Source organism: Pangasianodon hypophthalmus, chromosome 14, assembly GCF_027358585.1.
Source record: "Pangasianodon hypophthalmus isolate fPanHyp1 chromosome 14, fPanHyp1.pri, whole genome shotgun sequence".
Classification (NCBI taxonomy): domain Eukaryota; kingdom Metazoa; phylum Chordata; class Actinopteri; order Siluriformes; family Pangasiidae; genus Pangasianodon; species Pangasianodon hypophthalmus.
Window position 1 is genome coordinate 2,282,728 of NC_069723.1, and position 14,573 is coordinate 2,297,300.

The 14,573-nt window shown below is 39.1% G+C and overlaps 1 protein-coding gene across 1 annotated transcript; it reads right to left on the bottom strand.

Moving 5' to 3' along the window:
• Positions 1–879: 879 nt before the first annotated feature.
• sgpp2 (sphingosine-1-phosphate phosphatase 2) lies at positions 880–10,588 on the bottom strand. The gene is made up of 5 exons (XM_034310489.2): positions 9,792–10,588; positions 8,122–8,280; positions 3,636–3,809; positions 2,948–3,037; positions 880–2,098 (listed from the first exon to the last, which is right to left on the bottom strand). Exons 1-5 carry the CDS (start codon positions 9,993–9,995, stop codon positions 1,553–1,555), a joined length of 1,173 nt encoding a protein of 390 aa, XP_034166380.1. The 5' UTR covers positions 9,996–10,588; the 3' UTR covers positions 880–1,552.
• Positions 10,589–14,573: the final 3,985 nt, after the last annotated feature.

A 14,573-nucleotide genomic window follows, 5' to 3' on the forward strand; every position in this document is an offset into this window, starting at 1 on the left:
GGAATTAGACAGAGAAGCAACCAAGAGGCTAAAGGTAAAGGGAATTCTCAACATGATGCTACCACCACCACCACTTTGTGCCAAGGACAAAAAGTTACATTTCGGTGTTATCCGACCAGAGAACCTTTTTCCACGTGTTTGCAGAGTCTCCGACTCTTATTCAACATGAATAATAAATACAAAAACATGAAGTGAGTGTAGTCAGGTATAGTTTGGTCCTGTATGGGCAAAACCATAAAGGGTGTGATTTTTACTTGCAGAATCACACCTTGTTGTGTGTATGTTTTATTGTGACAAGCCATTAAGCCGTGTATCACTTGGCGAAGTGACACTTCCGTGAGCAACAACGTCTCATTTGGGTAAAAATATTTGCAGTCAGTTTCTCAGTTCTTGATATTTTTATTTGTGTACTTATTTTTCTGTTCCCAGATACACAAGCTAGGAAATGAGGAAAGAATACACAATGACAACCGAGTAACACCTAGTGTGTAGAGTAAGAGGCTGTTGTGGAGCTTGCCTGACATTTCTCATACCACAGGTGTGTGTGTGTGTGTGTGTGTGTGTGTGTGTGTGTGTGTGTGTGTTGGGCCGTAGGGTACAAAGTTCTGAGTGCAGCTAGATAAGATCATAAATCAGTAGGTGTATTTTTTTTTTCCAGATCAATCACAAGCATTTAGAAGCAACGTGTGTGTGTGTGTGTGTGTGTGTGTGTGTGTGTGTGTGTGTGTTTAGATGCTTAGTAACCATCAGCCTGTAACACAGTGTGCTTGGGTGTGTTTTGTAGACTTTGATGAGTCATCACAGGTTTAAAGCTTAACAGCCATAAAAACCAAGACAAACACTGCTGCGAGCGTTAAAAAAAAAAAAAGGAAGGAGATGTTCTTCACTTGCTCGTTTATTCATTTCCCATTAACGCCTTGCTAACAGAGTCATAAACAGATGCTTTTATAGCCAAAACTCAGAGTATAAACCTGTGTATAAAAAAAAAAAAAAAAGTGTGCTCATCTTCAGGATGAAATAAATAACATTTCGATTGAATTAATCTGAAATAAACTGAGACTTAATCACACAATTAAACACGCTGTAACTGTAAACATGTACTAATCTTGCGATTGATTTCGCAAACGAAACTACGTAGTGAACAGTACAAGTGATTTGAGAAACGTATACAGCGGACTGTCGGCCATTTTATGGCTCCATGCCGAACACTAGAGCATAGAACTTTTATTTTAGAGCAGCATTGACCAAGAGAAGGTGTATATTACCCATAATGCACTTTGATACAGCAGTTCTAACCTTGAAGTTTAAAGTCGGCTAGGTCTGTAACATAGCCAGAGGATATGTCCCTGTTAAATGTCCCTGTGTCCCTCCGTCAGGCTTTAGTAGGGTGGGTTGATTTATATAGCATCTAGCATACCACTAATTTGCTAGCCGTCTACTCTGGGGAGAAGTTCTGCTTTTTTTTCCCCCTTGATTAGTGTTATAATCTTGGGACACAGCCTGCGTCTTGTTTCAGTGCTGCCATATTGTGATATAGTTAGCATTAGCAAAGTCATAGCAGCCCCATCAGCATGAAAACCCGACACACCACCACGCTGTTGACCAGCCCAATCGCCGAGTACGTGCTAAACTTCAGCGGCACTTCGATTTCCTTCCTCCTGTGAGCGCTAACGTCATTAAGCGCTACACCGTAGTGCAAGCACAGCAGCCTCAGTGCGATCCACTTCACCGCCTGCCGGGTCAGCACCAGAATCAAAACTCCTACGAAGAACCGCACAAATCCAAGGGTAAAGATCACTGGGGTCATGGGAGGCAGGGTCACCGGGAAGGGCCCTGAGGGTTCGAACGTCACACCGAGCCGCTGATTGATCCAGTAGCCGACAGAACAACCGGCGCTGGCTCCCAAAATGATAGTAGTGTCCCCCCGTGTAGCACTGTAGTGGTCCAGCTCGGGGTATTTGTAGCACAGGATGAGGGGCAGAACCAGTGTGATGGCAGGGGACAGTGGGCTGTTGAGCTGAAAGAAGTCCAAGCTGTCCCAGTGAGGGTAGGACACAACCAGAATGAGGGCGGATATGAGAGTCCCACAGATCACATCCTGGGAGGATGAAAAGAGTCATGAGTTGCACTGTAATGAGTTTTCGGACCGCTCTGTAGCGCATTCTTGTCGACAAGTTTGGAAATTTGCGCACTTGGTTTCTACTCTTTCTGTCCAGCGTCATAATGGCTTGCCTACTAGCTAGAGTGTTGCTAAGCTTTCAATTATCTACAGTCATATCAGTTTGCTAACTAACTAGAGACATGATCAGCTAGCTTGTTAACTAGCTGGGTTACTAACATGCTAAGATTTAAGATGGGTTTAAAAAAAAATTCAGATTGCCTTGCTAATCAGCTAGCATGGCAACTAGCTCATTTGCTAATGAGATATGCTTTAAGCTATGTAAAAAAGAAAAATAAAAAAAGCCAGCATGGTAACTAGATGCTTTGCTAACTATCCAACCTGCATAACTATGTACAGAGTGATAACTGCTCACTTACTAACTTGTATGCTAATGACCAAACATGCTAATCAGCCAAACTGTTGATCTGAATAATGTATGAATAATGTCAATTTCTTAGCATCCTAACTAGCTAAGTTGCTAATCTTTAAATGTCATATTAGTTTAACTACCTAGACTAGATAGCTAGCATGGCAAGTGGGTCATATCGCAGCAGTGCCTTCTGGGTAAATTGTGTTTCTGACACAGTGAAGTTGACTTCATCCTTCATCTTACTGCTCGAGCTGATAAACAGAACAGCACTTAAGATGGCAGTCAAGGGACCTCAACCAAGGGGAAGTGGACAAGTGGACATTAAAAACTTATAGACCATCAGCTTTTTCTAGCCTCTCTGTCACCACACACACACACACACACACACACACACAAGCATGGTGTTAAACTCTCACCAGGGCTGAGTGCATCCCAGTATAGAGGCGACTGAGACTCACGAGGGCTGAAAGAACCACGGCGACGACCAAACCAACCTCAAACTGGAACTAAACCAAACACACACACGCACACACACACACACACATGCACACACACACACACACACACACACACACACACCAAAACACATTAGAATTAACACACATTCTGCCAAAACATTCATCTTAGGTATCTTGCTGTCATGTCGGAAATGGACACACAACACACAACCATTTAAATTGGTCCTAAAAGGGAAACTTTTAAAGATTAAAGATTCCTACAAGGAACTGTTTGTTGTTTTTTTTCAGCATTTACACACTTCCCCAAATAAAGCCTAGCTCATTTAGAAGGTGTCCGTCCTGAGTTTGCTGATTTCAGTCAAAATTAAAGATGAAATTGCACTGTGTTCTTCTCAGTGAACGCAGCCCCATAATTCTGTTAACCAGACTGAAAAAATGCTTCAGTAAATGGAGGAACTAAACTGAAGGAGTGGTTTACACGTGTAAGTAAATCACTTCTACATTTTTACAACTATCCCTGTCCGTATATCACCAAAAGCCACTGTGTGGTTAAAATAAGTTCCTTTTCTGGTTAAAATGCTGTTCAATGAGACAGGGACCTTTCCAGCGAGCGTGTTTGCGTGTGTGTGTGTGTGTGTGTGTGTACCTTCACTCTTTCCGGTGCGCTCAGCAACAGTGTGAAGGCGATGGCTGTGGCAGCCATGGCGTGAGTTGATGGCATGCCAAACTCAATCCGTTGCTCCAATTTTACCACAGGGGGCGACGAGGGACGAGGGAGCTTCAACATATCCTTCATCACCTGACCTATATACATCACCACCTACAGAGAGAGAGTAATAATCACCTGTCCTATTATACATCTCTACCTACAGAGAGAGAGAGAGAGAGAGAGAGAGAGTAATAATCACCTGTCCTATTATACATCACCATCTATATATGGAGAGAGTAATCATCACCTATCATCACCTGTCCTATTATACATCACCATCTATGTATAGAGAGAGTAATCATCACCTGTCCTATTATACATCACCATCTATATATATATAGAGAGAGTAATCATCACCTGTCCTATTATACATCACCATCTATATATAGAGAGAGTGATCATCACCTGTCCTATTATACATCACCATCTATATATATAGAGAGTAATCATCACCTGTCCTATTATACATCACCATCTATATATAGAGAGAGTAATCATCACCTGTCCTATTATACATCACCATCTATATATAGAGAGAGTAATCATCACCTGTCCTATTATACATCACCATCTATATATAGAGAGAGTGATCATCACCTGTCCTATTATACATCACCATCTATATATATAGAGAGTAATCATCACCTGTCCTATTATACATCACCATCTATATATATATAGAGAGAGTAATCATCACCTGTCCTATTATACATCACCATCTATATATAGAGAGAGTGATCATCACCTGTCCTATTATACATCACCATCTATATATATAGAGAGTAATCATCACCTGTCCTATTATACATCACCATCTATATATAGAGAGAGTGATCATCACCTATCCTATTGTACATCACCATCTATATATAGAGAGAGTAATCATCACCTGTCCTATTATACATCACCATCTATATATAGAGAGAGTAATCATCACCTGTCCTATTATACATCACCATCTATATATAGAGAGAGAGTAATCATCACCTGTCCTATTATACATCACCATCTATATATATAGAGAGAGTAATCATCACCTGTCCTATTATACATCACCATCTCTATATATAGAGAGTAATCATCACCTGTCCTATTATACATCACCATCTATATATAGAGAGAGTAATCATCACCTGTCCTATTATACATCACCATCTATATATATAGAGAGAGTAATCATCACCTGTCCTATTATACATCACCATCTATATATAGAGAGAGAGTAATCATCACCTGTCCTATTATACATCACCATCTATGTATAGAGAGAGTAATCATCACCTGTCCTATTATACATCACCATCTATATATAGAGAGAGTAATCATCACCTGTCCTATTATACATCACAATCTATGTATAGAGAGAGTAATCATCACCTGTCCTATTATACATCACCATCTATATATATAGAGAGTAATCATCACCTGTCCTATTATACATCACCATCTATATATAGAGAGAGTAATCATCACCTGTCCTATTATACATCTCTACCTACAGAGAGAGAGAGAGAGAGAGAGTAATCATCACCTGTCCTATTATACATCACCATCTATATAGAGAGAGAGAGTAATCATCACCTGTCCTATTATACATCACAATCTATGTATAGAGAGAGTAATCATCACCTGTCCTATTATACATCACCATCTATATATATAGAGAGAGTAATCATCACCTGTCCTATTATACATCACCATCTATATATATAGAGAGAGTAATCATCACCTGTCCTATTATACATCACCATCTATGTATAGAGAGAGTAATCATCACCTGTCCTATTATACATCACCATCTATATATAGAGAGAGTAATCATCACCTGTCCTATTATACATCACCATCTATGTATAGAGAGAGTAATCATCACCTGTCCTATTATACATCACCATCTATATATATAGAGAGTAATCATCACCTGTCCTATTATACATCACCATCTATATATAGAGAGAGTAATCATCACCTGTCCTATTATACATCTCTACCTACAGAGAGAGAGAGAGAGAGAGAGAGTAATCATCACCTGTCCTATTATACATCACCATCTATATATATAGAGAGAGTAATCATCACCTGTCCTAATATACATCACCATCTATATAGAGAGAGAGAGTAATCATCACCTGTCCTATTATACATCACAATCTATGTATAGAGAGAGTAATCATCACCTGTCCTATTATACATCACCATCTATATATATAGAGAGAGTAATCATCACCTGTCCTAATATACATCACCATCTATATAGAGAGAGAGAGTAATCATCACCTGTCCTATTATACATCACAATCTATGTATAGAGAGAGTAATCATCACCCGTCCTATTATACATCACCATCTATATATATAGAGAGAGTAATCATCACCTGTCCTATTATACATCACCATCTATATATAGAGAGAGTAATCATCACCTGTCCTAATATACATCACCATCTATATATATAGAGAGAGTAATCATCACCTGTCCTATTATACATCACCATCTATGTATAGAGAGAGTAATCATCACCTGTCCTATTATACATCACCATCTATATATATAGAGAGAGTAATCATCACCTGTCCTAATATACATCACCATCTATATATATAGAGAGAGTAATCATCACCTGTCCTATTATACATCACCATCTATGTATAGAGAGAGTAATCATCACCTGTCCTATTATACATCACCATCTATATATAGAGAGAGTAATCATCACCTGTCCTATTATACATCACCATCTATGTATAGAGAGAGTAATCATCACCTGTCCTATTATACATCACCATCTATATATATAGAGAGTAATCATCACCTGTCCTATTATACATCACCATCTATATATAGAGAGAGTAATCATCACCTGTCCTATTATACATCTCTACCTACAGAGAGAGAGAGAGAGAGAGAGAGAGAGAGTAATCATCACCTGTCCTATTATACATCACCATCTATATATATAGAGAGAGTAATCATCACCTGTCCTAATATACATCACCATCTATATAGAGAGAGAGAGTAATCATCACCTGTCCTATTATACATCACAATCTATGTATAGAGAGAGTAATCATCACCTGTCCTATTATACATCACCATCTATATATATAGAGAGAGTAATCATCACCTGTCCTATTATACATCACCATCTATATATATAGAGAGTAATCATCACCTGTCCTATTATACATCACAATCTATATATAGAGAGTAATCATCACCTGTCCTATTATACATCACCATCTATATATAGAGAGAGTAATCATCACCTGTCCTATTATACATCACCATCTATATATAGAGAGAGTAATCATCACCTGTTCTAATATACATCACCATCTATATATATATAGAGAGAGTAATCATCACCTGTCCTATTATACATCACAATCTATATATAGAGAGTAATCATCACCTGTCCTATTATACATCACCATCTATATATATAGAGAGAGTAATCATCACCTGTCCTATTATACATCACCATCTATATATATAGAGAGTAATCATCACCTGTCCTATTATACATCACCATCTATGTATAGAGAGAGTAATCATCACCTGTCCTATTATACATCACCATCTATATATATAGAGAGAGTAATCATCACCTGTCCTATTATACATCACCATCTATATATATAGAGAGAGTAATGATCACCTGTCCTATTATACATCACCATCTATATATAGAGAGAGTAATCATCACCTGTTCTAATATACATCACCATCTATATATATAGAGAGAGTAATAATCACCTGTCCTATTATACATCACCATATATATATAGAGAGTAATCATCACCTGTCCTATTATACATCACAATCTAAATATAGAGAGAGTAATAATCACCTGTCCTATTATACATCACCATCTATATATAGAGAGAGTAATGATCACCTGTCCTATTATACATCACCATATATATATAGAGAGAGTAATCATCACCTGTCCTATTATACATCACCATCTATATATAGAGAGAGTAATGATCACCTGTCCTATTATACATCTGTACCTACAGAGAGAGAGAGAGAGAGAGTAATAATCACCTGTCCTATTATACATCACCATCTATATATAGAGAGAGTAATCATCACCTGTCCTAATATACATCACCATCTATATATAGAGAGAGTAATCATCACCTGTCCTATACATCACAACATTCAGAGAGTAATCATCACCTGTCCTATTATACATCACCACCTTCAGATGGAGAGAGAGTAATAACCACTTACCCTATTATACGACACCTACAGACAGAGAGTAATAATCACCTGTCCTAATACGCATCACTAGCTACAGAAAAAGACAGTAGTAATCACCTATGCTATATTGTTTGTATATAAGTATATATTCAATTGTATTTATTTGCTTAGTATTTTGTTTATTAAATTTATGTTTGTGTTTCTGTCTCTCACAGCCCACATGTTGACGAGGCGGCGGCACAGGAAGGGATCCAGGTTCCAGTGGATGAAGGGCAGAAAAGAGATGTAGAACACTTCATTTCCCAGAGTGGCAGATCCCACAAACAGGAAGTACAGTGGCCAGTTCCTCACCAAATACTGAGAACTCGAGGCCTGGGAGAGAATCAGATAACAGTTACTTTATTGAACTGGACTTGTCTCAGACTTATTGATATTTGTACGTGGCATTTGGTCTCGAATGAGAGTTATGTTGCCTTCAGATGTTGCTCATGTTGTTTTCACAGTAATCCCTTCTTCAGAGTAATCATGGCGAAATGCACAAATGATGTCAAATAGTCGAAGTAAAGGCTTGTACTAGTAAAGGACTCTGTCTCTCTTTCATTTGCACTCGATCCTGACTTGACCTTGACTTGACTTGACCTTGACCTTGACCTCTTAAGACTCAGTCTTCACTCAATCTCAGCTAGTCCTGGTCTTGGACTTGAAAACAGCCCTTATTAAATTATGCATTTTCTTATCTGTGGGTCTTGGGGAATATAAAGACACAAAGATAACATTTATTTTCAAATTCATAAGTGTAAGTATATCCACTTTGGAAAAGATATTTTCCATATTATTTACAGCTTATATTTCAACGTTCTTGCTGGACGCATTTAGCGAGCACAGCCTGAATACCTCAGTGATAATGTCACCAAAGCAAATGGTACATTCTTAGAAAAAATACTAAACTGTACCTGCTGAGGTGATGCACTCGAGGGTGCACTTTCAGTACCTTATATCTTATACCTGGAAGTGTGGATATAGTGTAGCTTTAAAAACAACTGAAGGTACATAAATGGGCTGGAATTAGTTTTGCGTCAAGATTTAAAGGTACACTACATACACTTTCCCAGGTACAAGATACACACCAAGGGTACAAATAGTGTACGCTTGATGATACCATCCTAGCAACAAGGACGAGTACAGTTATTAACCTTATTAACCTTATTATTATTATTATTATTACTATTTTAAGAGCCAGACAGACAGATGTGTGACATGTGCACTCAAGTGTGTATTTGTCACATTTACACACTCACTATGGATGTGTTTAGTTCTCATATATTTTAAAAAAATGCTTCTTTACATTATTAGACATATTTACATAGAGCCCTGATTTTTAAATTAATAATACTAAATTACTAAGAATTAAAATCTAGATCTAAAAGCACACTCCTACACTCCTTATGGAGAAGTCACACACACTTCAGGTGCATTTTACACACACTGATGTTTCACACACCGACTGCAGTTTAATGCAGTAATGTTTTTATTTTTCCACATGCCATCACATTTTAGTCACGTGACGTGCACTTTCAGGGCATTGCATGTTGAAATGGACCTTTAATTATTATTAATTTTTAATTAAACTACTCCTTTAATGGTTTAGCAAGCTAAGCTAACCTCTTCACCTGTCAGTCGCCCAGATGTGAGTTCTCACCTGATCCAACTCGCAGAGCGGGAAAATCCAGTCACAACTATTTGTCACTTCACTTCACCTGGACAGGTTTTTTTTTTTTTTTTTTTTTTGTGCCTCTATGATCATTCAATTCATATTGTATTATTTTTTCCTTCTCTTTTAATTAATTATATATATATATATATTTTTTGTAGTCTATACTCACGTCGCTTTTGCGTCCGTTCACCGCGTGCTCGGCGTCCTGACACGGCGGCGACGTGCCGTTCACGCGGCGGTGGATCCTCGTGCTGCCGGAACAGAGCCGCTCGTGAGTGGCGCGTGGGGCCGGAAACAACCCGCAGGCGCGCTGGAAACCGGCCACCAGTTCCGAGCTGCTCAGGAAAGAGACCACCGACCACATCATCATCATCAGCAGCAGCAGCAGCAGCGTAAACGTCAGCGTCTCCGCGCGCGCCCCTCAACCGCTCCTACTACTACTGCTGTACAGAGTCACCCACCGCGCGCGCACGCCGTAACCACCGCAGACTGAGCGCGCGCTTCCGCATTCTGCACCGGCTTTCCTGCGCGCGTGCAGGTGTGAAGAGTACAAAAACGAGTGTAGGATAGTGAGCTTATCTATCTATCTATCTATCTATTTATTTATTTATTTATTTATTTATTTGTTTGTTTAATATTTAATATTTAATAGATGGGGATTTTATCTATCAATTTATTTATTTATTTATTTGTTTGTTTGTTTATGTGCTTGTTTGCTTGTTTAATATTTATTTACTACCTTTTTTCTGTCTATTGTTTTTTTGTTTGTTTATTTGTTTGTTTGTTTAATGGATAGTGATTATTTATGTATGTATTTGTTTGTTTGTTTACTTACTTGTTTACTTGCCAAACAGCAGACACCCCATGGAAAGCCACAGTTCATTATTTCCCTTTCCATTATTTCTAACAATAAAATATACTAAAATATTTTCCTGAAGAAAGCTGAAAGTGATGGAGAGATTAAGGAAAGACTGTTTAAAATAAATAAATAAATAAATAAATAAATAAATAAATAAATAAATAAATGATAATGGGGAAATTTAAAAAAGTCTTTCACAGAGCTTTCACTGAAGAAAGAAAGAAAGAAACAAAGGAAGAAAGGAAGAAAGAAAGAAAGAAAGAAAGAAAGAAAGGAAGGATGGAAAAAGAGCATCTAATATGAGTATTTTTTTTTAACAGTGTTCACATTCATAAAATGAATGAATAAAACCGGTTTATAATATAAACACTCAGCACGAGCATAACGCCACGCGCACGCGCTCTGGCGGAGCCTTATGTGAAGTTTATAACAGGTTTATGAACGGTTTATGAATGAGTCTGTAGAGTGTTAATGATTATATTGTTTCCTAGCCTGTATTCTCGGTCTGGGTGACGTCACTCTCCGTATTTAATTGAGCTGCTTGTCATTACTGAGGTGATATAACCCTATTTATCTCTGCGCTTCTCATCTAATATTAACCAGCTGTTCTGAGAATAAACTACGCGCACGTCATCGGCGGGTCACGTGACATTAATTACAGCTGCACGGGTCTGAGAGGCACAGGGCGGTGGGTGTGTTAGTGATAACGCTGATGTATTTCCATCTGCTGACGCTGGACTCAGACACCAGTCTGTTAAATGATCCAGTAGTTTCCTTCTCCCGCCTGTAGGAGGCGCCTGGAAGCGTTTATATCACTTACACAGGGCTGTAAATAGAAACATCTGATTATTTCTGATACCATTATCAAAAAATATAGTACTGCACTGTACCTCTCCCTGTCGCTGAGCTAATAATAATAATAATAATAATAATAATAATAATAATAACAATAATAATAATAGTAGTAGTAATATTTTCTCTAAATGAATTTAAGCCTAAAAAATAGAGAGTAAAAATAAAAATAGTAGGGGAGAGCGGGGTGAGTTGTAACAAATGTTACAACTAGACCAATGGGTGGGGTCGGCTGTACAGTGGGTGTGGCTGGGTTGTACAGTAGGTGGGGTCGGTTGTACAATAGGTGTGGTTGGCTGTACAGTGGGTGTGGTTGGCTGTACAGTGGGTGTGGTTGGGTTGTACAGTAGGTGGGGTCGGTTGTACAATAGGTGTGGTCGGTTGTACAGTGGGTGGAGTCGGTTGTGCAGTGGGTGGAGTCGGCTGGGCAGTGGGTGGGGTCGGCTGTACAGTGGGTGGAGTCAGTTGTTCAGTGGGTGGGGTCGGCTGTACAGTGGGTGGGGTCGGCTGTACAGTGGGTGAAGTCGGTTGTACAGTGGGTGTGGTTGGGTTGTACAGTAGGTGTGGTCGGTTGTACAGTGGGTGGAGTCGGTTGGGCAGTGGGTGTAGTCAGTTGTACAGTGGGTGTGGTCAGTTTGTACAGTGGGTGTGGTCAGTTGTACAGTGGGTGTGGTCAGTTTGTACACTGGGTGGAGTCGGTTGTGCAGTGGGTGGAGTCGGCTGGGCAGTGGGTGGGGTCAGTTGTACAGTGGGTGTGGTCAGTTGTGCAGTGGGTGGAGTCGGCTGGGCAGTGGGTGGAGTCGGTTGTACAGTGGGTGGAGTCGGTTGGGCAGTGGGTGAGGTCAGTTGTACAGTGGGTGTGGTCAGTTGTACAGTGGGTGTGGTCAGTTGTACAGTGGGTGCGGTCAGTTGTACAGTGGGTGTGGTTGGGTTGTACAGTAGGTGGGGTCGGTTGTACAATAGGTGTGGTCGGCTGTACAGTGGGTGGGGTCAGTTGTTCAGTGGGTGGGGTCGGCTGTACAGTGGGTGTGGTTGGGTTGTACAGTGGGTGGGGTCGGTTGTACAGTGGGTGTGGTTGGCTGTACAGTAGGTGTGGTCGGCTGTACAGTGGGTGTGGTTGGGTTGTACAGTGGGTGGGGTCGGCTGTACAGTAGGTGTGGTTGGGTTGTACAGTAGGTGTGGTCGGTTGTACAGTAGGTGTGGTCGGTTGTACAGTGGGTGGAGTCGGTTGTGCAGTGGGTGGAGTCGGCTGGGCAGTGGGTGGGGTCAGTTGTACAGTGGGTGTGGTCAGTTTGTACAGTGGGTGTGGTCAGTTGTGCAGTGGGTGGAGTCGGCTGGGCAGTGGGTGAGGTCAGTTGTACAGTGGGTGAGGTCAGTTGTACAGTGGGTGTGGTCAGTTGTACAGTGGGTGTGGTCAGTTGTACAGTGGGTGTGGTCAGTTGTAACATCTTCATTCATTAGATTGAAGGAAATATAAGTTTATTTTTACTAAAGTCATTAAACAGACAATATACCCTAACTGATTACCTGACTAAAGTAAAAATAATATTAACACAAAATACACTCATTAACACTCTACAGACCCATTAACACACAATACACTCATTAACATTCAACAGACCCATTAACACACTATACACTCATTAACATTCAACAGACCCATTAACACACTATACACTCATTAACACTCTACAGACTCATTAACACACTATACACTCATTAACACTCTACAGACCCATTAACACACTATACACTCATTAACACTCTACAGACTCATTAACACACAATACACTCATTAACACTCTACAGACTCATTAACACACAATACACTCATTAACATTCAACAGACCCATTAACACACTATACACTCATTAACACTCTACAGACTCATTAACACACTATACACTCATTAACACTCTACAGACTCATTAACACACAATACACTCATTAACACTCTACAGACTCATTAACACACAATACACTAACACTCTACAGACTCATTAACACACAATACACTCATTAACATTCAACAGACCCATTAACACACAATACACTCATTAACACACAATACACTCATTAACACTCTACAGACTCATTAACACACAATACACTCATTAACACACAATACACTCATTAACATTCAACAGACCCATTAACACACTATACACTCATTAACACACAATACACTCATTAACACTCTACAGACTCATTAACACACAATACACTCATTAACACTCTACAGACTCATTAACACACAATACACTCATTAACACACAATACACTCATTAACATTCAACAGACCCATTAACACACAATACACTAACACTCTACAGACTCATTAACACACAATACACCCATTAACACACAATACACTCATTAACACTCTACAGACTCATTAACACACAATACACTCATTAACACACAATACACTCATTAACATTCAACAGACCCATTAACACACAATACACTAACACTCTACAGACTCATTAACACACAATACACTCATTAACACACAATACACCCATTAACACACAATACACTCATTAACACACAATACACTCATTAACACTCTACAGACTCATTAACACACAATACACTCATTAACACACAATACACTCATTAACATTCAACAGACCCATTAACACACTATACACTCATTAACACACAATACACTCATTAACACTCTACAGACTCATTAACACACAATACACTCATTAACACTCTACAGACTCATTAACACACAATACACTCATTAACACACAATACACTCATTAACACTCTACAGACTCATTAACACACAATACACTAACACTCTACAGACTCATTAACACACAATACACTCATTAACATTCAACAGACCCATTAACACAAAATACACTCATTAACACACAATACACTCATTAACATTCAACAGACCCATTAACACACAATACACTCATTAACACACAATACACTCATTAACATTCAACAGACCCATTAACACACAATACACTCATTAACACACAATACACTCATTAACACACAATACACTCATTAACACACAATACACTCATTAACATTCAACAGACCCATTAACACACAATACACTCATTAACACACAATACACTCATTAACACACAATACACCCATTAACACTCTACAGACTCATTAACACACAATACACTCATTAACATTCAACAGACCCATTAACACACAATACACTCATTAACACACAATACACTCATTAACACTCTACAGACC